Source organism: Emys orbicularis, chromosome 14 (genome assembly GCF_028017835.1).
Source record: "Emys orbicularis isolate rEmyOrb1 chromosome 14, rEmyOrb1.hap1, whole genome shotgun sequence".
Taxonomy (NCBI): Eukaryota; Metazoa; Chordata; order Testudines; family Emydidae; genus Emys; species Emys orbicularis.
Genome location: NC_088696.1, coordinates 5,815,012 through 5,840,384, shown reverse-complemented (window position 1 = coordinate 5,840,384; position 25,373 = coordinate 5,815,012). Strand labels below are relative to the sequence as shown.

Sequence of the window (25,373 nt, the reverse complement as noted above, 5' to 3'; positions counted from 1 at the left end):
ATATCACATGCAGTAGAGCTTGTTATAATTCTTCTTATACATTGTAATATCCTAGTATTTTTATAATTAAACAGTAACAGTTGTGGTCCAGTTTAGTTACAGAATATAGGGTTTAAACAATTACTGTTTTTACTTACCATTTTTGAATAATGTGGAGTGGGAAGAAGAAAGGTAAAAGTGCTAATAGCAGTTCAGAAATTTTAAGATGCGTTCTTTTCTCTTCATAGTTTACAGTGCAAGTCAATGCAGTGTAAAATTGGACTTTCTATTTAAAATACTTTTGAGGTTTCATATTTCTATTCCCAATATGTTGGTGCATGAAGTCCATAGGAGGCTTGGCAGTTCTTGTATTTACAATGCATTTGACCTTATACACTATTAAAAAGGCTGCTTTTTATTATGTTTTACTTATTAATATGTTATGTTGATATATAATGTGTTTTGTTAGGGAATTATTCACTAGTGCAGGAAGACTCAGTTCTGGCTGCCTAATGGAGTGACTCTGGTCTAGACACAGAGCCAGACTTTGGATTTATAAAGGTTTTGAAAGTCACAGAGGTGAAAGCCTGCGAAGAGCACTGTTGGGCTCTGATCCAGCAAATATTTATGCACCTGCTTAACTTAACATACGCTGAGTAGTTCCATTGACTTCAACGGGACTGCTCACAGTGCGTAAGGCTAAGCACGTGTTTAAGTCTGTAGGACTGAGGCCTAAATCAGTAGTACTCACACTGGATGCAGGACAAATAAAGAAGGGGTTGACTGGTGGCCAGTAGGTGCATGGAGAAGAAAATACATATTTGCAACAAAAAATAACTATTTGAAAATGTGTGTTTGTGTTGATCATTTTTTCCTCTTCATTGGATTTATTCTTGTTTAACACAAAACAAATGTAATTTAAAGGTTTGGAGCAGGCAGAGGGGAAGTAAAATGTCACATTTTGGATTATGTGGTAAATTGGAACAAATGTCCTCCTGTTACATACAATTAAAGTATTGTAGCAATCTGGCAACAGTAAAGTAGCACACAGGAACATCAGCCAATCTTTGCCATCACTGAAACATGATCAGCTGATGTATACATTTCATGTATTGAAACTCTACGTTTCTAAATCACCCTATTCACACCCCACCCCCTCAAATTAGTTTTAGAAAGTAAAACTATGTTTATTTGATACATGTTTGTATGTTAGTAAGGCTGTTGGCCACACACCTGTAAGCTGTTTTCCCACAGATTTTAGTATTTTAAATGAAATTTAGCCCAAAAAGATAATGCAGTCATATACATTTACCTATAAATATTTGTGTTATTAAAGAAACATGGAATGTAAACAAAAATAGTTCTACCCTTGTCAGCTGTACCTGTTATACACTGGTGCTTGTTTACAGTTCAAACATCACAAATAGGGATTGTAGTTTTACGTTTAACTCCATGTATTTGTGAATAAATGCTTTCAGGTAAAAACAAGTTACCTCTCTGTGGGGTTTCAGGCAGCTCTCTGTCTTTGCCCCCTTTCCCATTCATCAGTTTGCACTCTTCCTAGTCAATTTCACAGATGGAGTATCAGCAGTGATAGTAATAATGTTAAAAAAGCCCAAAAAATGTTCTCAGCTCTGTACATTTGCCATCAACAGGCCTCTCTTCCCTCCTCCTCCTTCCTTAAACATAAATATTCTATTAAGTTGAAAAAGAAACAAAGCATGGGAGTCTGGAAGGTAAAAAACTTCAAATATTGGCTTCATTAATATTTATTGTTAAACATACTTGGCTCTGTACAGAACATAGATTAGGTAAGGGTCCTCAAGGAGCCTACAGTCTAGGTATTGTATTTATTTGAATCGATAAAAATTGTCTATTCAAGACTCAAGTTATTTTACAGTCAGTCATTCTACATTGATCCAAACCCATTAGATGGAAAAACATCTCTACGCTATGATTGACATCTCCTTTTTCACCCACTTCAAATCCTATTCAAAAGCCCCACCTCCCAGAAAAAAAGGCTAATTTTGCAGTGTGACATCAAGGTCACAATATACAGAATATATTAGGCCAAGCCCAGAGGGATTAGGGTTGGGGTGGGAGGCTGAGGAGAGAGTGAGTCTTTAGAACTGAGGAACTGCCACAGAGAACATCCTGCCACTACCACCTCCTTGTTTAAACAAGGGGGCTGTAATCTTGAGCAGCTCAGTTAATCACAGCTTCCAGAGTTTTACATGAAGAAAGAGATGGACCAAAGATTCAAACCCTTTAGGGACTGCATAGGCCAATACTATCACCATCTTAAAGTTCACCTAAAATGCAATGGTGATCCACGTAAAACATCATTAGTGAATGGGCAGCCCCATTCTACACTAACTGTGATTTCCAAATGATCTTAAAATTTAGACCTAGGTGGAATACATCAAAGTAATCCTACCACAAGGTGAGAAACTGAGACAAAATCTGAACCAAAAGAAATGGTGCAACTTTTTTTCACTTGGTTCAGTGAAGCAAGTGATTTTTGGAGTGATTTTTTGTTGTTCGAGAATTAACTAAACAAAATGTACAGTTATGAGCAGAGGGATAGCTCAGTGGTTTGAGCATTGGCCTGCTAAACCCAGGGTTGTGAGTTCAGTCCTTGAGGGGACCACACAGGGATCTGGGACAAAAATCAGTACTTGGTCCTGCTAGTGAAGGCAGGGGGCTGGATTCGATGACCTTTCAGGGTCCCTTCCAGTTCTAGGAGATAGGTATATCTCCATATATGATCAAGCAAGTAGCATTCTGGGTCCATTATCTCTCAGCCTGTTTTAATATAAATTCATATATAGCTTTAAATCATTGACACCCATCCCACCAATCACAGCTCACGGAATACTATAAAACAGGGGTCATCATACATTGGTTTGTAGGACCATCATATGATGATTAGAAAAACAACAGCAGGAAGACTGAATGGAAGCACACAGAGAAATGGACCTGCATTTGGGACTTTGCACCACAGCACTCACTGTGCTTGGGGGAGTGGGAACTAAAGTCACTCTTTAATTCTGTCTGTTCACAAATTACCATGTTTCAATCCTTAATAAAAAGTTTCCAGGTGCTCCTCTGCTAGCCTTTTTCTGGAATGAGAAACTGTTGCTGCAAGCCATTTGACAGGGTAGATTGATTTAAATCAAAGCGATTTAAATACTGATTTTAATGATCCTAAAATAAGATTGATTTTCATTGGTCAGTAACCATTAAAATGTTGATTTGCAATCAAAAATAGACTTCATGCTAAATTTGGTGCTTCCTTTTGCTAACCAAGAGGATACACCATATCTACATACATTTATTTAAGCAATTATTTAATTATTTTTTTTTATTTGTGTCTTGTGTCAAGCTGGATTTGGATGGAAATTCAAATTCTATTAAAATGCACAAAAAGCATTTTAATTTTTAAGAAAAAATTTAGCAAAATATGTTTTGCATTTAAAACTAACCGATTAAGACTATGTCTACACTACAAAGAGAAGTCGACCTATGTTAGGTTGACTTACAGCCATTGCATTAATTGCTGCGGTGGCTGATGTCCACACTACCCTTCTTCTGTTGGTGGTGTGCATCCTCACCAGGAGCGCTTCCACCGACTGAAGAGGGGCAGTGTGGGGGACTGAGAGCCAGGACCCAGCCCCACCAGGAGCCCAGCTGCCGCCCAGGGCTTCTCGCCTCCAGTGCGGAGATCCGCATTCCGAGTCCGGTCGACTGCCGTGCTTCCGGCGGGGAGTGGGGAGCCTTGGTGGGAGCCCAAGTCAGGAGCCTGGGTGACAGCCCGGCTTGGAGCGGAGACTGGGCAGGAGCCTTTCTCGGAAGCCAGGAGCTGGAGCCATGAAATTGACATGAATGACAGCCAACAGCAGATGTAAGAAACATAGTGTCTACACAGACATGCATTGCCCTAACTACACCGACATAAGCCCTCCACCTCTCCTTGAGGTGGTTTTATTATGTCGGCATAGCAGGGGAGTTACATTGGTGGGAGGAGCATTAAATTTAGTGTGTATACCTCCTCTTTTTGTCAACAAAAGCTGGCTTTTGTTGAAGAAACTGTGTAGTGTGGACAAGGCCTTATTAAACAAAAGAAGTAATTGTTTTTGGTCACCTTGTCCTTCAAGATTTTATAACTAGAAGATTTTATCCTTTTACACCTAGTTTTTATGTACAGATTGGAAGTGGAAAACAAGCTTTCCTGCTTTTACAACTCCAAATTGGCTTCTTAACTTTGAATGCAATAGTCATTGAACTGAACTAGCTGAATAAACTGAAATGAAGAAGCTATTCTCTCTGTACCTGCAGAAGAGGCTACTGCTTTCAAAAGCTGGTTTAGCACTTCTGGAACCATAGTTTGTTGGTGCTCAGCCAGTGACTTCCACCAGTTCAATGGTTTGACTTTCTTTAAAACTTGGCAGCAGACATATACTGATTAATATTATTTTTTGCATTTAATTTAAATGATTTTAATATATATTATCATAAATTTAGGCCTTAATATAAGTTGTCAATTTCAAATTTAATTTCAAATAGATTTGTTTTTAAAAAAGAAACTTGTATTTAATTAAAAATAAAAAGTCCATTTTTATCCACTCTGCTATTTGAACAACTTCAATTAATGCTTATTTTCAGTTTAAGGTGCTTGGACTTTCCCATCAGGGAGCAAGTGCATGCTTTAGTTCCAGAAAACAATCACTGTTCCTCAGAGAGGGCTAACCACCTATAGCATTATGTTTAAGTTCGTCTGTTTTCGAGTTTTCTGTGCATAAAAATGGCCTATTGTTTAAAGGTGGAAGAAGATGTTTCTTCCCACTTAACTAATCCAGATTTTGCTCAAACCTACCAGGAAAAATTAAAACAAAATTCAAATTGTAGGTTGAGGTCAAACATTGAACGCTTTATGCTGACTGGCAGGCCTGGGACTAGCAGTAGGAAGATGCAGATGCTCAGGTTAGAGGTGGGGTTGGGTGACAAGGAATAAAAGGCATATAGGATAAGGAGGAAAATGTCCCATGTACACATTTACTAGCACTGTTTGCTGCATCATCCTCTATTTTCGCCTACAAGTCTTCCATTGCAAGCACTCTTGCAGCCTTTGCATATGAGATCTGGCAATATGACAGTTTGGGGTATTGCTCTATGGCAGAAGGCAGTCAGGTACTTTTGAACCTGTTAACTTTGTCTCAGCAAGTGGTTATCTGAACACCATGAACTGTTTAACACCCTTCTCTGCCTTTTGATTTTTCAAATGTGATGCAGGATAGTGAACACAGTTCAGTCTCTAAATTAAACTTGTAATTGACTTGAAGTGAAATTAATTTTATGAAGTTTTGGTAGCTGAAGATATATTAACCTTCAGAGGATTTAAAAATTTCTGTCATCAAAATATACTATAGCAGGGATCGGCAACGTTTGGCACGCGGCTCGCCAGGGTAAGCACCCTGGCGGGCCGGGCCAGTTTATTTACCTGCTGACGTGGCAGGTTCGGCCGATCGCGGCCCCCACTCGCTGCGGTTCGCTGTCCCGGGCCAATGGGGGCGGTGGGAGGCGGCGCGGGTGAGGGATGTGCTAGCCGCGGCTTCCCGACGCCCCCATTGGCCCGGGACGGCGACCCGCGGCCAGTGGGGGCCGCGATTGGCCGAACCTGCCGCGTCAGCAGGTAAATAAACTGGCCCGGCCCGCTAGGGTGCTTACCCTGGCAAGCCGCGTGCCAAACGTTGCCGACCCCTGTACTATAGTCTGTTATTCCTCTGTAATGATGACTGTTCTCTCTCAGAATCTAAGAACATTTCCCCAAATTTTGGAAGGATAATTTTTTCTTGGGATACAGGAAGGTAAGGAATGTAGTATATCTTTAGGTTTAATCATCTCAGTGACTCATTCATGTTCTAAGTATTACTACAAAGACAAGTATTTTTTGAAATGCCACCTTCTAAAATACAGATGGATGAGGTTAATGTAATAGCTCCTGTAATTCATAAAGGGATCATTAGGCCAGGAGATTTTGCTAATCAGTAGTAATATAGAGATTTGCAAAGTAAGCATGTGTACTGTTTTTTATTTGTTTGTTTGAAGCAGATCTATTGCTGGAGAAACAACCCTCTCCCACTCTCCTTTTTTTTTTTCTTCTTTGCATGGCTGACAAAGTCAGGTACAAATGCCAGAGGAAATCAAAACTAATCAGAATTCATCTTGACCTCTGGAAAGAATCAGTATTGATATGTGTCAGTGTTTAAAAGCTGAATGTGGCAGAAGAGTAGGAAGCATGGTGGGGAGCAGAGATATGACTGTGGGAATTGTGGAGGAAAGGGATTGTGAATGGGGGAAATGGAGCTAGAATGTGGGTGTTGAGGGAAGCCATGGAGGAAACGTGGGGATGTTGGGCTGTGATAGAAGGTATGGGAAAATTTGGGACATCTGTGAGGAGGATAGGGGCAAGAAACAGGGGAGCAGAACTGGCGGAAAGAAACAGTGGCAAGTGGAGCTCCTGTCTGCGATGCTTTTTTGGGGTTGCCTGAAGTATCGGGGGTAAATCATAGAATCATAGAAGATTAGGGTTGGAAGAGACCTCAGGAAGTCATCTAGTCCAATCCCCTGCTCAAAGCAGGACTAACACCAACTAAATCATCCCAGTCAGGGCTTTTGTCAATCCGGACCTTAAAAACCTCTAAGGATGGAGATTCCACCACCTCCCTAGGTAACCCATTCCAGTACTTTACCACCCTTCTAGTGAAATAGTGTTTCCTAATATCCAACCTAGACCTCCCCCACTGCAACTTGAGACCATTGCTCCTTGTTCTGTCATCTGCCACCACTGAGAACAGCCGAGCTCCATCCTCTCTGGAACCCCTTATAGCAGGGGAAACTCCCACTAGGGGAAACTCTCTCCAGCTAGTGGCTTTTGGCTGCTCTGCTCTGGGCTCTTTCCCTCAGGTTAGCAATTTACACATCCCACTTTGTTACACTCGAGTGCCAGTCCCCTCTCTTGTGCACACCGATCTGCTTACTTGGTGGAAACAGTGTACCTTAGTTCATCGGTTTCACCTCAGTTCTACACTCTTCTGAGCAAAAGGCAATGAAAACCAAATTGAAGTTTATTTAACAGAGCTTGAGATAAAGATTCAAATAAAAAAAGTATAAGGGCTTGGAAACATAAGGTTCTTCTTCGAGTGATTGTTCATGTCCATTCCAAGCAGGTGTGTGCGCACCGCGTGCACGCCAGCCGGAAGATTTTTCCCATAGCAGCGTCCGTAGGGTTGGCTCCGGCGCCCCCTGAAGTGGCGCCTTTATGGCGCTGTATATAGGGGCCAGCCGACCCCCCACCGCCCCAGTTCCTTCTTACCGCCGGTGACGGCTAGCTGGAACTTCTCTTGCTCTTTAGCAATTGTGGCAGTGTTCTATAGTTCTTGTACATAGTTTATTAGTTAGTAGTTAGTGTTAGTGTTAGATAGTTAGGTGTCAGTTGGGGGGGTTTTCCCCAACTTTTCATCGCCCCGCTGGGGCATGCCCGGGTCCCCAGGGTTCAAACTCTGTCGGGACTGCGGGAAGTTTATGCCGAAAAGTGATCCGCACTCTTCGTGCTTGCGGTGCCTCGGGGAGACCCATCAAAGGGACAGGTGTCCTATTTGCAGGGCTTTTCGCCCCAGGACTCTCAAGGATAGAGAGCAGAGACTTAAAGTCCTCCTAATGGAGGCGGCACTGCGGCCGCAATCGGATCCCGGACCTTCAGAGCTGGCACCCAGCACTTCATCCTCGGTGCGCAGTGCCCCGGCACCGGAGATAGGTCGTGAGGCCAAGGCCCCAAGACCCCGGCACCGCAGAGAGTCGGCGCATAAGAAATCGTCTTCGACAAGACGCCGCTCTCCTTCGCCGGTGCCGGCTAAAAAGAACAGGCCGAACAATCTCCCCACAGGGACTCTAAAGGTCGGGCGCAGTCCACGATTGTTACGGGGCAACCCGCGCCGCAGACCCATCCGGCCATCCCGTTGACTCCCGCCCCGGAGAGGGCAAGGTCGAGTCCGGAACGGCATAGATCCCCGGACATTATGGAGGAGGTCCGCCTCCCATCGACGCCTGAGGCGTTCGAGGCCGCCTCAGACCTCTTGAACCTTCCGGTGCCGGCGTCGCCGCACCGGTGCAGACAACCTCCGGCTGCCGCCGGGCCCCAGTATCACTCTAAGGGTAAACCGGCGATGCGCTCACCGCACTCTCCACGCGGCGCCACGGTAGCGGCACCGGCGCGAGCACCCCAGCCGGCGACTGGGGGTACCACTCCTCCGATGTCCTCCTATTCAGAGACTTCTGACTCGGAGGCGGACTCCTACCGTTCTAACAGATCGAGGAGCAGATCGTCCTCGCGTAGGAGTGCCCAACCATACCCGCCACAGTGGCATCAGCAGCAGGAGTGGCAACCACCTCCACAGTGGCCGTTCTGGACGCCATGGGCCTACCATCAGTCGGTGGGTCAGGCGTACGGGCCCCGCTCACGAACCGCTTCCGTCTCCTCAGCGTCTGGGGCACCGCCGCTAATGCCACCGCCACCGCCGTCTGACAGGAGTGTGCCACAAGGCATTACGGCACCCCCAGATCAAACAACGGCACCGACAGGGGCTTTGCTTCCTTCAGCGCAGGCACCGCCCAGCACTCCTCGGCGTTCGGTGGCGACCCCGGTACCGGCCGCGGTGCCGCATCTTGAGCCCGCACCGGCCGCGCAGCCAGAGAACCGTGTGCCGCAGGCCCTTACAGAGGGAGACGTGCTAGATGAAGGGCAGCTACATGGAACATCTTCCTCTTCATCTCCGGATGAGGCAGTAGTGGGAACTTCTGCTGCTCCGGCTTTAGAGGATACTAGACTCCTCCAACAGCTCCTTACTCGAGCGGCCCAGAGCCTCTCGATACAGACGGAACAGATCGAGGTGGACACCGATCCTGTAATTGATATCCTGGCCCCGTCAGGCCCATGTAGGGTGGCCCTACCCCTCATAAAAACCATTGCGGACACAACCCGCACCTTGTGGCAAACTCCAGCCTCATTGGCCCCTACAGCCAAAAAGACTGAGAGGCGGTATTTTGTCCCAACCAAGGGCTATGAACATCTTTACACGCACCCCCCACCGGACTCCCTGGTGGTGGATGCGGCCAACCAGAGGGAGCGACAAGGTTTTCAGGGATCCACTCCTAAAAATAGAGAGGCTAAAAAGTTGGACCTCTTCGGACGTAAGGTCTATTCAACGGGGGGCCTACAGTTGCGTATTGCCAATCAGCAGGCCATAGTGAGCCAGTATGGACACAACACGTGCTCGGCTTTGTCTAGGTTTATGGACCTCCTCCCGCAGGATTCACGAACCGAGTTCTCGGCCCTTGTCGAGGAGGGCAGATTAATTACTCGAGCTTCCCTTCAGGCAGCCTTGGACGCAGCCGATTCGGCCTCGCGCACGTTGGCTACTGGTCTCGTCATGAGGCACGGAGCCTGGCTTCAAGTTTCCGGCCTTCCTCATGAAGTCCAATAAACTATACAGGACTTACCTTTCGAAGGGCCCACGCTTTTCTCAGAAAAGACGGACAAACGGTTCCATAGCCTAAAGTACTCGCGGACCACCCTCCGTTCTTTAGGCCTACACACCCCTGTTACTCAGCGTAGGCAGTTTAGGCCGCCACAGGCCCCGCGTCCATATCAACCTCAAAATCGAGGTGATGCCGTGCGCAGAAGACCGCGGACTGGCAGGAGGAGGCAACAACAGCAGCCCTTCGGACAGTCTTCTACCCAACCAAGGCCTCCGCAGGGGCCTAGACCACCATTTTGAGGGTTCGGTCGAGGACGGCCTACCGGACAGATCTCTGGATCCTCCCAACCTTACCTTTTCATCACGTCTGTCCCCCTTCTATCGTGCGTGGGCCCGGATCATGTCAGACGCTTGGGTGCTTCGCACGGTAGAGGAGGGATATTCTATCCAGTTTTCCTCCCTCCTGCCCCACCAGCCCCCCTCCCCTCTTCAGGGACCCCTCTCACAAGCAACTTCTCCTTCAAGAAGTTCAGTCCCTCCTTACAGCAGGGGCAGTGGAGGAGGTGCCTCGAGAACTACGGGGCAAGGGCTTCTATTCTTGATATTTCCTAATACCGAAAGTGAAAGGGGGCCTCAGACCTATTCTGGACTTGCGGCGTCTCAACAAGTTTGTCAAGAAGCTCAAGTTCCGCATGGTCTCCCTGTCCTCCATCATTCCTTCCCTGGATCCAGGAGACTGGTATGCCGCCCTCGACTTAAAGGATGCATACTTCCATATCGCGATAATCCCTCGCCACAGGCGTTACCTCAGGTTTCTCGTCGGCAACGTTCGTCTACAGTTCACGGTCCTACCCTTCGGTCTATCAGCAGCCTCAAGGGTCTTCTCGAAGTGCATGGCAGTCGTGGCAGCCTTCCTCCGCAGGCAAGGGATCCAGGTATTCCCTTACCTGGACGATTGGCTCATCAAGGGCAGGACCAAGGCACTCGTGGAGGCTCAGGTGGTCTTCATCAGGCACACCTTCAGCTCCCTCGGCCTCTTCCTCAACGAGGCCAAGTCCACTCTTTCTCCAACACAAAGAATCGAATTCATAGGAGCACTTCTGGACTCAACACAAGCCAGAGCATATCTCCCAGAGGCCAGATTCCGAACTTTGTCCAACATCATTCTCGGCCTCCAAAGTTACCCTACCACCACAGTAAGAAGCTGCCTCAAATTACTAGGGCACATGGCAGCATGTACCTATGTCGTCAGACACGCCAGGCTCAGACTGCGCCCTCTCCAATCTTGGTTGGCAGGGGTTTATCGGCCAGTCAGGGACTCCCTAGACTCAGTGGTGACGTTACCTCGTCCGGTGTTGGACTCCCTCCATTGGTGGCTCGACCCACGGGTGGTCTGCGCGAGGGTCCCTTTCCTCGAACCAGAGCCCTCCCTGACCCTGGTAACGGACGCGTCGGATCAGGGATAGGGTGCACATCTGGGCCACCTCTGGACCCAAGGTCTTTGGTCGAGGGAGGATCTTTCATCGCACATCAATGTCAGGGAATTGTGAGCGGTACGCCTCGCATGCATGGCATTCAAGTCCCAGCTCGCGGGCAAGTGCGTTTCTGTCCTCACAGACAATACTCCAACGATGTTTTATATCAACAAACAGGGTGGTGCTCGCTCCTCTCCCCTTTGCCAGGAGGCCCAAGCATTATGGGACTTTTGCGTACAGAACGTAATTCACCTGATAGCATCCTACCTCCCCGGCACGCACAACGCGCTCGCGGACACTCTCAGCCGCTCGTTCCAGGGTCACGAGTGGTCTATCCGCTGGGATGTAGTTCTCTCAATTTTCCGACTCTGGGGTCATCCCCGGGTGGACTTGTTTGCTTCCAACGAGAACAGGAAGTGTCCTCAATTCTGCTCCCTCATGGGACGCAGTCAGGGATCCCTATCAGATGCGTTTCTCCTCTCTTGGGCAGACGGGCTTCTTTACGCCTTCCCCCCGATTCCCTTGATTCACAAGGTGATCCTCAAGGCCCGCAGAGATCATGCTTGACTCATCCTCATAGCTCCTGCGTGGCCACGCCAGCATTGGTACGCGTCTCTCCTACACATGTCTACGAGGGTTCCGCTCAGGTTGCCCCTACTACCGGACTTGGTCACGCAGGATCGCGGTCGCCTCCTTCACCCGAACCTGGAGTTGCTCCACCTCACAGCTTGGATGCTCCATGGCTAAACCCACTGGAGTTACAATGCTCCCATCAGGTCAGACAGGTCCTGTTGGGCAGCAGGAAGCCGTGGACAAGGTCTACGTATTTGGCCAAGTGGAAGTGCTTCTCCCTCTGGGTTACACAGCACGGTCAGGGCCCCTTGCTCGCCCCGATCCCTCTCATCTTGGACTATTTGCTACATCTGAGACACCTGGGACTAACTCTCTCATCGATTCGAGTCCACCTTGCTGCAATCTCCGCATTCCACCCTGGAGTGGGGGGGACCTCAGTGTTTGCAAACCCACTTGTTGGACGGTTCCTTAAGGGTCTTGACAGATTGTTCCCACATATCCGTCAACCTGTCCCTGCTTGGGACCTCAATTTGGTCCTGTCTGTCCTCACGGGGGCCCCATTCGAGCCGCTGGCTTCATGCTCGCTGTTATACCTCTCATATAAGGTCGCGTTCTTGGTGGCTATCACATCGGCACGGAGGGTATCGGAACTCAGAGCTCTGACATCCGAGCCTCCATACACCGTCTTCCACAAGGACAAGGTCCAACTCAGGCCGCATCCTGCATTCCTACCTAAGGTGGTTTCCCCGTTTCACATGGGTCAAGACATTTTTCTCCCTGTGTTTTATCCCAAACCACACTCCTCGGCTAAGGAGCGCAGGCTGCATTCTCTGGATGTTCGCAGGGCTCTCGCGTTTTATATAGAAAGGACGAGACCCTTCAGGAAGTCGACCCAACTTTTCGTCGCTGTGGCTGACATTAGGAAGGGGCTCCCGGTCACGTCACAGAGGATCTCGGCTTGGATCAGAACCTGTATCCAGGAGTGCTACAGTCGGGCCAATATACCAGCCCCGCCTATCACGGCCCACTCCACAAGAGCGCAGGCCTCTTCAGCTGCGTTCCTGGCCCACATCCCAACACAGGAAATTTGTAGAACGGCCACCTGGTCCTCAATCCACACCTTTACGGCTCACTACGCCATTACGCACCAGGCTAGGGAGGATGCTGCATTTGGCCGTGCAGTCCTCCAGTCTGCAGTGACATCCGACCCCACCACCTAGACTTGGGCTTGTGAGTCACCTGCTTGGAATGGACATGAACAATCACTCGAAGAAGAAGAAACGGTTACTCACCTTCTCGTAACTGTTGTTTAGCACATTTCTGCTAAACCATCTTGTCTCTCCAAAGCCCCACTTATCCCCTCATGCCACCCTAGGTATCTTTCGCCACTCTGTATAGCCCTTTATTCTCTGCTGCCCACCCTGTCTCCTTGGCTCACCAGATGTATATAGGGAGCACAGCTGGTGATGGGAAATAGGTAGCTCATGCATCTGCGTAGTTCATAGATTTTTAAGGCCAGAAGGGACCATTGAATCAGCTAGTCTGACCTTGACCACCTGTCCACTATTCTTTGTGTAGCTCTAAACTTGTTCTCAATAAGAGGAATAACTTCTCTTTTTATGTATTTAATTTTTAACATTTCAGAAATGGCTTTAGATTAGGATATTGACAGAATGTGTATGACATTTGGAGTTTGTGAGGACTGATTTCTCAACTAGAGGAATCCAAAGAAGTGTTGGGAAAACAGTAAAATTTAAAAATAGGAGCATTTTAAAATGTTTTTTCTGGAAAAGTTAATAAATACTTTACAAGAAAAATTGTGTACAAGGAAAATTCTGTTGTGAACTGAAGACTTATTTTGCAAAATTTGTAGACTAAAGGTAGGATTTCCAAAAGTGCTTAGTGCAGGCCTAATTCTTCTCCTTTTGAAGTTAATAGGGGTTTTACCATTTACTTCAGTGAGAGCAAAGTTAGACCAATGTTGAACTCTTCTGAAAACTCTACCCTGAATTTAATTGTTGAATGTGAAACGAAAGGCATTTTACTCCAGCTTTAATTTCAAATTTCTGTGCAACTTCTACTAAATTACCAATGCCTCCATAATCCATGTGTTGTGTGTGTGTGTGTGTATACAAATAAATACATTTCCCCCTAATGTTTTGATAGAGCAGGGATCGGCAACCTTTGGCCCATGGCCCGTCAGGGAAAGCCGCTGGCGGGCTGGGACGGTTTGTTTACCTGCAGCATCCACAGGTTCAGCCAATCGCGGCCCCCACTGGCCGCGGTTTGCCGTTCCAGGCCAATGGGGGCTGCGGGAAGCAGCGCGGGCCAAGGGACATGCTGACCGGATTTCCCTGACGGGCCGCATGCCAAAGGTTGCCCGATCCCTGTGATAGAGGTTCTTTCTGAGTCTGGGGGCAGCAGACTTACGTTGTGCTATGCCCGGTGAGAATGTAGAAATGGCAGATTCTTGTTTGTAAAATACTATGCTTCATCATGACCTTGGCCAGTTGCCTATGCGCAATGTCTGATTTATTGAAAATATGTTTAAAAAGGTGAAAATTTATAATGTTATAAAGAAACATTACCATATATGTGTGCCATTTTATAAATTACCATATCTTGGCCGTTTTAATCCTTTATATTCATTAACTGCTAAAAGACATTTGTCCAAGCTAGGATAAAGTGGGGCCTTTGTGCCTGGAATTTTTTTTTTTTTTTTTAAACGTATACCAGTATTTCACCAGAACATGACACAAGAGGCTGGGAGTGGAGAAAGGAGGTCAGAAACGGGAAATTGTTTTTCACTTGCACTAAGGGAGGGCTTAACTAACTTGAACTAATTTTGTTATAACAAATGGATTTTGGAAGGGGAAAAGGTGTGCATTGTATATCGGCCTAGATTGAATTTAAACAAGTGAGTTACAGATCCCTTGAAAGTGATTTATAATATGCTGATGTATTCATAACTAGAACAGCACTGCTGCGCAAGGCTAAAATGAACCATATGAAATATCACTGTTATGTAGCGTTGTAAATACGATTTTTTTAAAAATCAAGATTTGACATAATTTGTCCCTTTTCTAATGTGTGGATTGAAAGATGCATCCCTTCAGATTAAGGGCAGAGTTCTGAACAGTACGCAGTTAGTGACATTATGAAACAGTAATTCTAGCACAGCTGTTTTCTTATGTTAAGACTGGCTGGTTCCCAGGACTTCTGAGAAATGGCAAATTTAACTTGCCAAAATGGCAACCACATGTACTAACCTATTGCCAGTTTTCTTGGGCACCTTGCCATAGTCTATACGATCCCAACAGTTTTCATAGTGATCAGAATTTCAAATGAGTCAATATTGGCAGTAACATCATTTTGAGTAAACAACTCTAATATTCTGTGGTGTCCTCATTCAAAAGATACAGGCTTTTCTAATGAGCAGCTGCTGCTGAGGCCAATCTCAGAAGTCTTTGGTAACACTGTATTTTTTTTTTTTAAATTGCACTCCACCTGCCTGGTTTAATTGCTTTCATGTGTTCAAGTGGAAGAAGGAAAGAGGAAAATGTTTATGCATAGTTGGATTGGATTCAGTGTCAAGGTTAAGGGATAAATTACCATTTCCATTGGTAAACCTCAAATTATCCTTCTAGTATTCTTTGCGCCAGGTATTAAAAAAGACTGGTCTCCTGGCACGCATTGTCCATCCTTCTGTAACTGTGGGGAAACACAGATGTGAACTGTTCCTATGATTTTAATTCAACTTTAGAGGCTGAAGATTTTCCTTAATATGGTTACTAAAGACCTTTGACAGAGAATTCTGCAGGAGCAGGGCTGAGAAATGTTTGGCTCTAGAATCAGGACCATGCTTTGGAAATAGAATTAAGCTTCATCAGAGCTGAGCTGTAGAAACTCCAGGCAGAGGTTGGAGTCAAGAGAGTAAAAATTGAACTTTGCTTCAAATTTAGTTTTAATTAGCAGCAGAGAAGTCCCTAATCTCAGTGTATGTTAACCGAGATTTTTACAGATCCCACAGGAATGTCACATTTGCAGGGACAATGTCTCCATATATGTTTGTATTGTGCATTGCAGAATGGGGGTGCAATGCTGATTTGGGTCTTTGGATGCTATTGCAGTATAAATATTAAATAATTTACCTGTTTTAAAAAAGCCTGTAAATGAAAAGAACCCTGCAATTTAGGAATGTTGTTCCCTTAGTAAAGAGGCCAAAGTGTCTTATGATTTATTTATTTCTGTATATGTATGTGTAAGTATTGTTGCTATTTTTAAAAATTAAATTTTAAACAAAAATTATATTTAAAATAAAACACAAACACTTTACTGTGTATTTAGTGCTGGTGAATGGCATTGAAGTGCCAAACTGGGGAGTCAAGGGACTGTCTTTATTAACAGAAGAGGTACAGCACATACATTGGGATAGTGCAAGCTTTCCTCACAGGTCCAGGTAGGACCAACTCAGAAATGATAGGCGTATTTCAGTCTTGGTCTTCTTTGGAGATGCTACCAAACAAAGTGGCAATTAATGGCAGCTGGCATAGTAGTTTCTGGGATATGGACACGTGCCCGCTAGGAACTGGGCCAATATTTACCCTATCTGTTTCACAAGGATCACTGAACGTTCATTAGGTGGCCATAACCAAACCAATCTGGATTTGAACCAATGAGCTAAAGGTGAAAGGCTCTGATTCTCACTATCAATCCTTTGAGTCACAGCTCCTTTTAAAGAACATGAGTAAAGTATTAATTTACTTGTGTGTGTTAACATTCTTTTTTGCTGCTGTCTTTCAGGGTTGTACGAAGTGGCAGACCTCTTAGAGTGTGAGTTTGGGGCCTTCCGTGGTATTTGAGCGAATATTGTTGCCTGATTCTGAATGATGTCAGAACAGGATTTGGCAGATGTGGTTCAGATTGCAGTGGAAGACTTGAACCCAGATCATCCAGGTACAGTAGGGGGTAGCACTGACACAAGGAAGAGCAGTGAAATGTTACCTTCTAAACAGGGAATAAAAATCACTATTGGACTCCTTTTACAAATTCAAAATGGCACAAAAGTTTCCTAGAGAATTTAATTCTGCCTTTAAAAATGAGTTTGTTAACATTGCATTCCAGTAACTTTATCAACATGGCCTGAATTTTCTTACTACAACAGTTTTTATTGTTAACATTTTGCATTTAACATCTTTAAAAATAGAGGGCTATATCCTCTCCCTGTTCTTTGTACAGAAGTACTTTTGTGCAAAAAAATCTAGGGTTAAACATTGCCTACAGTAAGTTTTTCTTCTTGCTGAGCATCTTTCTCAGGCTTTCCTCCAAATGAGAATTGCTACCCAACAAGTTATGAACCATAGTTTTGTACTTGGTATTTACTATTTCCTCCTTTACGTGATTGAAATTCTTTGTATTGTACCAAAGTGGTAGTAGACTGAAATCACCTCCAAAAGCATTATTGTGACATTCATTGTTCTTGAGAGTTTGTTCATTAAAGGAAAATATCAGTGTAGGATGCTAGTTATTGGCCTCAATCCATATATGGCCCCATTGGAGGTAGTGGGTCTATGTGTATGAGTAAACGTGGGCAGGAGTGTTTGTAGGATTGTGCCCATAATTTGGGAAGACACTGATGTTAACAAGGCCCCATTCCTGCACTCAGAACCATATGGGTGAACCTCTGCACTAATGAAGAACTCCAGTGAAGCTGTTTGGGTTCTGCGTGTGTGCAGTGGTCTACCCATATAGTTCCCATAGCAAGACTGGGGACTAGCTTTGGAATGCAGTATTAGAGGATATGAGGAAGCAATGAAACACCGAAGACATTGTAAGCCTCTTTGTTACATTTTTGTTTTTGTTTTTGTCCAGTCTATATATTTAGGACATATTATTTGTTTGTGGGGAGCTATGTTATTTATTTAACTTAGGTTTCTGCAAGATTTATTAATGCCAAATGCATCTTCATGAATAGACGTTAATATCCAAGTGCCTAGATGCTTTGATAGGTACCTTTAAACAACAAATGTAAATACAGAAAATCTAGAACAGGGGTCGGCAACGTTTGGCACGCGGCTTGCCAGGGTAAGCACCCTAGCGGGCCGGGCCAGTTTATTTACCTGCTGACGCGGCAGGTTCGGCCGATCGCGGCCCCCACTGGCCCCGCGGTTCGCCATCCCGGGCCAATGGGGGCGGCGGGAAATGGTGCGGGTGAGGGATGTGCTGGCCGCGGCTTCCCACCACCCCCATTGGCCCGGGACGGCGAACCGCGGCCAGTGGGGGCCGCGATCGGCCGAACCTGCCACGTCAGCAGGTAAATAAACTGGCCCGGCCCGCTAGGGTGCTTACCCTGGCGAGCCGCGTGTCAAACGTTGCTGACCCCTGATCTAGAATAAGAGAGGTCACAAAAATGTTATATTGGTATATCAATACTTTTTCTGATGAAGTTTAAATAAAAGGTGAGAGGTGTGTAGTATACAAATGTAACTTATATACTAGTGATTATCTTAATTTATATTATTAGAGTTCATTTGCTGTAAAATGCTATATCCATGAAAAAGATCTGGAACATTTTTGAATTTTTTTGAGTAAACATGGCTTTACATCAACAATATGAGGATATTCACAGCTGAGTGTAGATCTTAAGAAGGCTGAATATTAAAAAATATATTTCTCAAAAAACAGACATAAATCCCATAGGAATCATAGGGCTGGAAAGGACCCTGTGCTAAGGCAGGGCCAGGTATACATAGACAATCACTGACAGGTGTTTGTCTATCCTGTTCTTAAAAACCTCCAGTGATGTGGATTCCACAACCTCCCGTAGAACCTTACTCCAGAATTTATACTTAGGAAGTTTTTCCAAGTATCTAATTTAAATCTCTCTTGATGCAGATTAAGCCCAACACTTTCTTGTTCTGTCTTCAGTGGACATGGAAAACAGTTGATCACCATCCTCTTTAAAACAGATCGTACCACATTCGAACACTGTTATCCGGTCCCCTCTCAACCTTCTTTTCTCAAAACTAAATATGCCCAGTATTTTTAATCTTTCCACATAGTTCAGATTTTCTAAACATTTTGTCATTTTTGTTGCTCTTTTCTGGGCTCTCTCCAATATATCCCCATCTTTCTTAAATTGTGGCACCCAGAAGTGGACACAGTACTCCAGCTAAGATTTCACATTTGCTGAGTAGAGGAGGACAGTTACCTCCAGTGTCTTACATATGAGACTCATGTTAATGTATCCCAGAATGATATTGGCCTTTTTTGCAGCTGCATCACACTGTGGACTCATATTCAATTTGTGATACACTATAACCCCCAGATCCATCTCAGCAGTACTACCACCTAGCCAGTTATTCCCCATTTTGTAGTTGTGCATTTGATTTTTAGCTTCCCAAGTGTAGTACTTTGCACTTGTTTTTATTTAATTTCATCTTGTTGAATTCAGATCAATTCTCCAATTTGTCAAGGTAATTTTGAATTCTAATCCTGTCCGCCAAAGTGCTTGCAATCTCTCCCATCTTGGTATCATCTGCAACTTTTATAAACATATGCTGCACTCCATTATCCAAGTCATTAATGAAAATATTGAATATTACTGGACCCCAGGACAGATCTTGTGGGACGCCACTAGATATGTCTCCCCAATTTGACAGCGAACCATTGATAACTAGTCTTTGAGTTCGGTCTTTCAACCAATTTCATCTAGAACACATTTGCTTATGAGGTTGTCATGTGGGACTGTCAAAAGCCTCACTAAAATCAAGATATATCATGACATGCTGCACTCAGCATTTCAGTGGTGCTCTTTATGAATACGCCATTAGAATTATTTAATAATTTCTCATAATATTAAGATGATTTTCCTCATTCAAAAGTAAGCGTATTACCAGTATCGCAGTAGTTTCTCCCCCTGGAGATAAGATCACCCTTATTTTTTCTAGATAATGTACATGAGATATTTAAGAAGCTAATATGCAACACATCATACTTAAGTTGTACATGGACATACCATATATGTACAGTGCTGGATATTTTCATTAGTCCAGGTGATGTATTTTAGGACTGACATTGTTTCAGAGAGAAATATGAGCGCATATAATGGATCAAATAATTGAAATATTCAGTGTTCAAAAGGTGCTTTTCTTATGAAGTGGTAAGTAGAGTGCTTACCCATTGTTGTTACATTTTAAAATAAATAAGCAAATAACTGCTCTGCGTAAAGCTAAGTCAGGCTAGAGCTGTTTTTCTCTGTGTTGCTGGATTCTTTCAGTTAGTCACTTCAGTGTCTTCATAAGTTATTTTGCCCCCAGAATTGTAGTGTGACAATGCTTACTTTTGCTTGCAGTTGTATTGGAGAATCATGAGGTGACAGATGAAGATGTAGAGCCTGCTCTGAAACGCCAACGGATAGAAATTAACTGCCAGGATCCCTCTATTAAGGTTGTGATAATATACTTTTCTGTTGTTCAGAAGATCAGATACATGCAATTGCTTTTCTTTGGGGGAAAAAGTACGTTAAAAGCAGAGGATGGATAATAAAATATTAATAGTATATTTAAATGTGAATGGGGGGGCGGGTGGTTACCCTTTCTGCAAATGTTTTAGAATTATTATTATTATTTTAATTGTTTATCATTATTTATACAATATAGTGCTATGAGTTATGGATCAGGACCTCAGTGTACTAGGCAGAAAAAAACCAGGAAAATAAAAGGTTCCTCAAGGGCTTACAATCTAGGTGGTGATGTCCGTAGTGATGGAGAAAGGAGGTAGCAGGGAGGGCTTGCGGGGTGGGGGAGAAGAACTCTATTTTAGCTATGTTGAGCTTGAGCTGATTGCTAGATATCCCTAAAGAGATGTGAGAGAGAGAGGCCTAGATTCTAGTTTGGACAGAAGGAGACAGGTCTGGAGTAGAGAGGTAGATCTGTGAGTCGTCAGCATAGAAACGTTAGTTGAATTTGTTTTGTGTGGATGAGATCACCCAGAGATGAGGTGCAGAGGGAGAAGAGAAGGGGACAAATATGGAGTTCTGTGGATCCCCCATGGAAAGCTGTAGAGGGGGATGAGGAAGACCCTCCTAAGGACACAGTGAAGAAGTGATTAGAGGTAGGAAGAGAACCATGAGTGGAAGTCACAGAAGCCGAGTGAGGACAAGATTTCAAGAATATGTGCATGGTTCACAGTGTTGAAAGCAGCTATGGCAGGTCAAGGAGATAAAGATGAAATACTGATTTTGAGCTTTAACTAGAAATATGTCATTAAAGACTTTGGCGAGAAAAGTTTCAATGGCATGCAAAGAATGGAAGCCAGATTGGAGAGGGTCTAAGATGGAACTGGAGTGGAACTTCAGACAGTGATTGTAAACAGCACATTCAGTGATCTTAGAATTGAAAGGGAGAAAGAAAGTGGGGTAGTAATGGGAAAGGCAAGCTGGGTCATGGATGGGAGTTTTTAAGATGGGAGAGACTCAATAATGCTTGTTTGTATGGGGAAAGAGCCAGAAGCGAGTGAGAGGTGAATGAGAAGAATAAAGGAGGGGATGAGAGTAGGCATGAAGAAGATCAGGAGATGGGATGGGATGAGGTTACTGGGATTAGAAGAGGGGAGCAGATGAGAACCTTCTGCCTCCCTGACAGGAGAAAAGGACAGAACTGTAGGAGGGGAAGGAAAGGCAAGCTGTGGGGAGTGGGAAAGTCTCATCAGATTTTGACAGTTTTCTCTTGGAAGAAATTGGTGAGATCCGGTGTGTTTTATTGGTAGTTAGCACAAACACCCATATGGCTTAAAACCTGGAGGATTGCTAAGTACCTCGTTATCTTCCAGAGCCAAATCAGCTCAGTTACCTTTTAATAATTCTTTTAAAATTAGTTTTCTTTGAATCAGTCCAGCCACATTTGACTTGATTTCCCTGTGCTCACAGACCTTCCCCACCTCTCCCACATATGTTTCTTATTGGTAGTGTGTATTGATAATGTTTCAGTCTTGAGCACCAATAAACATGTAGATAATATTCTGCTGCTACACAGATTGGCGTATATAGTTTTACCTTCTTAAAATTGCCCTAGAAGCTGTGAAGATCAGACAAGTCTTCCCAAATTAAGAGTGCAAGCTGGCCAGCAGCATTATCAAACAGTTCTAGACTGCTCATTTTACTGTAAGCTAGGCTAGCTGTGTAAATTTAATTTTAGATGGAGGCCACTAGGTGGCATACTGGCTGTTTCTTAAAGTCAATTCAAGGCATATGTATTATCACTAGGGCTGTCAGTTAATCGCAGTTAACTCATGTGATTAACTCAAAAAAATTAATTGCAATTAAAAAAATTAATCACGATTAATCGCAGTTTTAATCACACTGTTAAATAATAGAATACTAATTGAAATTTATTAAATATTTTGGATGTTTTTCTACATTTTCAAATATATTGATTTCAATTACAATACAGAATACAAAGTGTACAGTGCTCATTTTATATTATTTTTATTACAAATATTTGCACTGTAAAAATGATAAAAGAAATAGTATTTTTCAATTCACCTCATACAAGGTACAACTGTAGTGCAATCTCTTTATTGTGAAAGTGCAATTTACAAACGTAGATTTTTTTGTTATGTAACTGCACTCAAAAACAAAACAATGTAAAACTTTAGAGCGTACAAGTCCACTCAGTCCTACTTCTTGTTCAGCCAATCGCTAAGACAAACAAGTTTGTTTACATTTACGGGAGATACTGCTGCCTGCTTCTTTTTACAATGTCACCTGAAAGTGAGAACAGGCATTTGCATGGCACTTTTGTAGCTGGCATTGCAAAATATTTACGTGCCAGATATCTAAACATTCGTATGCCCCTTCATGCTTCAGCTACCGTTCCAGAGGACATGCTTCCATGGTGATGACGCACGTTAAAAAAAAATGCGTTAATTAAATTTGTGACTGAACTCCTTGGGAAAGAATTGTATGTCTCCTGCTCTGTGTTTTATACGCTTTCTGCCATATATTTCATGTTATAGCTGTCTCGGATGATGACCCAGCATGTTGTTCGTTTTAAGAACACTTTCACTGCAGATCTGACAAAATTCAAAGACGGTACTAATGTGAGATTTCTAAAGATAGCTACAGCACTCGACCCAAAGTTTAAGAATCCGAAGTGCCTTCCAAAATCTGAGGGACAAGGTGTGGAGCATACTTTCAGAAGTGTTGAAAGAGCAACACTCCGCTCCAGAAACTACAGAACCCAAATCACCAAAAAAGAAAATCAGCCTTCTGCTGGTGGCATCTGACTTAGATGATGAAAATGAACATGCATTGGTCTGCACTGCTTTGGATTGTTATTGAGCAGAACCCATCATCAGCATGGATGCATATCCTCTGGAATGGTGGTTGAAGCATGAAGGGACATATGAATCTGGCACGTAAATATCTAGCAACCAGACATGCCAAACCCACGAAAAAAACGCAGAAATTGGGCTTGTTTTTGGCTTAATTGGCTTGTGAGTTGCCTGTTGGTTAGTTTTTGGCTTGTTGCTTGTTGTAGCTTGTTGCTTCTTTTTTTTTTGATCGGTTCCCGGCAAGTAGGGGCAAGCAGGGGTAGAGCGGGGAGAGAGCCAGGGGTGCACAGCAGGCCCACCACAGTCCCAGACTGCACGCCCGGGAGGTCTCTAGTCACATAGAGTGTTGGGGTTCTTAGGGATTCGCTTGTTTAGGTCTTGTTTTGAAATGGGATTTACTTGATTTTTGGCTTGTTGTGAATGTCGGGGGGCTTATTTACCGCGTGAAAGTTGGCAACTGTGCGTTGCAACGCTGGCTACAACAGTGCCATGCAAATGCCTGTTCTCACTTTCAGGTGACATTGTAAACAAGAGGTGGGCAGCATTATCTTCTGCACATGTAAATAAACTTGTTTGTCTGAGCGATTGGCTGAACAAGACCTAGGACTGAGTGGACTTGTAGGCTCTAAAATTTGATATTGTTTTATTTTTGAATGCAGTTATTATTTTGTGCATAATTCTACATTTGTAAGCTCAACTTTCATGATATATAGATTGCACTGCAGTACTTGTGTTAAGTGAATTGAAAAACACTATTTCTTTTTTTTACAGTGCAAATATTTATAATAAAAAATAAATATAAAGTGAGCACTGTACACTTTGTATTCTGTGTTGAAATTGAAATCAATATATTTGAAAATGTGGAAAACGTCCAAAAATATTTAAATAAATGGTATTCTATTATTGTGTAATAGTGGGATTAATTGTGCTTAATTTTTTTATCGTGCATTTAATTGCGATTAATTTTTTTAATTGCTTGACAGCCCTATTTATCACTGTTTAATTGCGTAATTTCCTCCAGAAAAATCTTGCAGAATATGCCTTTCAAAAATGGATATATTTGCTTAGGAAAACAGATCTTATTTCTTTCTTTGCGTATGTCCAAGTTAGCTGTTCGATATGGAATGAAATTCAGTGACACTTGTTGCCTTTGAGGTTATGTTATTTGTTTTAAAGTATTGATATGATCATTCTACACATTTGTAAGCAGCTAACTTTATCTTTTTGGGGAGATCTTATCAGACTTATCCATTAGTGTGCTGAAGCATGTTTATAATCTTTTCTTTTTTATTCATGAGAGAGTGAGATGTTTTGGTTTGTCATCTTAAACTTTGGTGTGGCAGGTGAAATCACATTAATAAGATGTTCAGTTTGGATGCTGTTGGCTTCTACATGAAGAATTACAGGAAGTCTGTGAATAGTAATAATGCTGCTGGATTTCATCAGTTTTAAGGATGGTCAAATTTTGTGACTAGAAAGGTTGATAGTGTCCCTTGAATTGTTTGCCAATCATATTTAGGTGGCTCTTGCTATATGTAAGTTCCTGAAGATAAATTTGTAAGTTTCTAAAATGGCTCTTTTTACCTTCTCTCCTCCTCAGTCGTTCCTGTTTTCCATTAACCAGACAATATGCCTACGATTGGATAGTATTGAGGCAAAGCTGCTGGCACTAGAGGCTACCTGCAAATCATTGGAAGAGAAATTGGACCTCGTCATGAACAAACAGCATAGCCCTATCCAAGTCCCCATGGTGGCGGGTTCTCCCCTTGGTGCTACACAGACATGCAATAAAGTGCGATGGTAAGAAAAGAACAGGCCAGTCATCAATATACCAATGTACTTTTTCAATACTATCCCAAATCCATCTCTCTGACAGTACCAAGCTCTGCAGCTTTATGTTTACCTGTCAGGAGCTTGGTATTTTGGTTAGAATGTAGAATTAATTCATCTTGAAGGCAATTGCTATGCCAGTTCATGACGTTACTTCTATTTAGACTGAGACTAAACATATCACATTGGTCCATGAACGGCTTGGAACTATTTCCACATTTCATTTTGATTTAAACCAGACTGATTCATCCTTCCTTTGGAAAAGTCGCATCAAATATTAGATGTGTTTTTTAAGTTTTTCTTTTCTTTATTTTATATTAACATTTCTAGTTAATGTGTTTATTGATTGCTTAGGCCATATCATTCTAATCACTTCTCATTTTACTTTGATCTACTACAAATTAAACAGAATTGCTTAGTTACATGTGCCTGTTCCCTAAAAGTTCTCAGTAGAATAATATCTAGTGTTTATTTCTCAGATAGAATCATAGATGTTAGAGATGGAAAATACCTATTAAATAATCTGATCCATTTCACTGCAACTGCAGACTTGACCTACAGTACATTTACTTGTATATTGTCCAGTATGGTTTTAAATGTCTGAAGCATTGGTAGTCCACCCCTTCACTTTGAGGATTCGTCCAGT

General features: G+C 43.5%; 1 protein-coding gene across 2 annotated transcripts in view; it reads left to right on the top strand.

Moving 5' to 3' along the window:
- BANP (BTG3 associated nuclear protein) overlaps positions 1-25,373 on the top strand; it is a 261,210-nt gene that overhangs the window by 13,979 nt on the left and 221,858 nt on the right. For both annotated transcript variants that reach the window (XM_065416358.1, XM_065416359.1), the window contains exons 2-4: positions 16,367-16,519; positions 19,917-20,011; positions 24,498-24,697. In XM_065416358.1, the coding sequence (XP_065272430.1) occupies positions 16,450-16,519; positions 19,917-20,011; positions 24,498-24,697 (365 nt within the window). In that variant the 5' untranslated portion in view covers positions 16,367-16,449. The remainder of the gene's footprint in view (positions 1-16,366; positions 16,520-19,916; positions 20,012-24,497; positions 24,698-25,373) is intronic.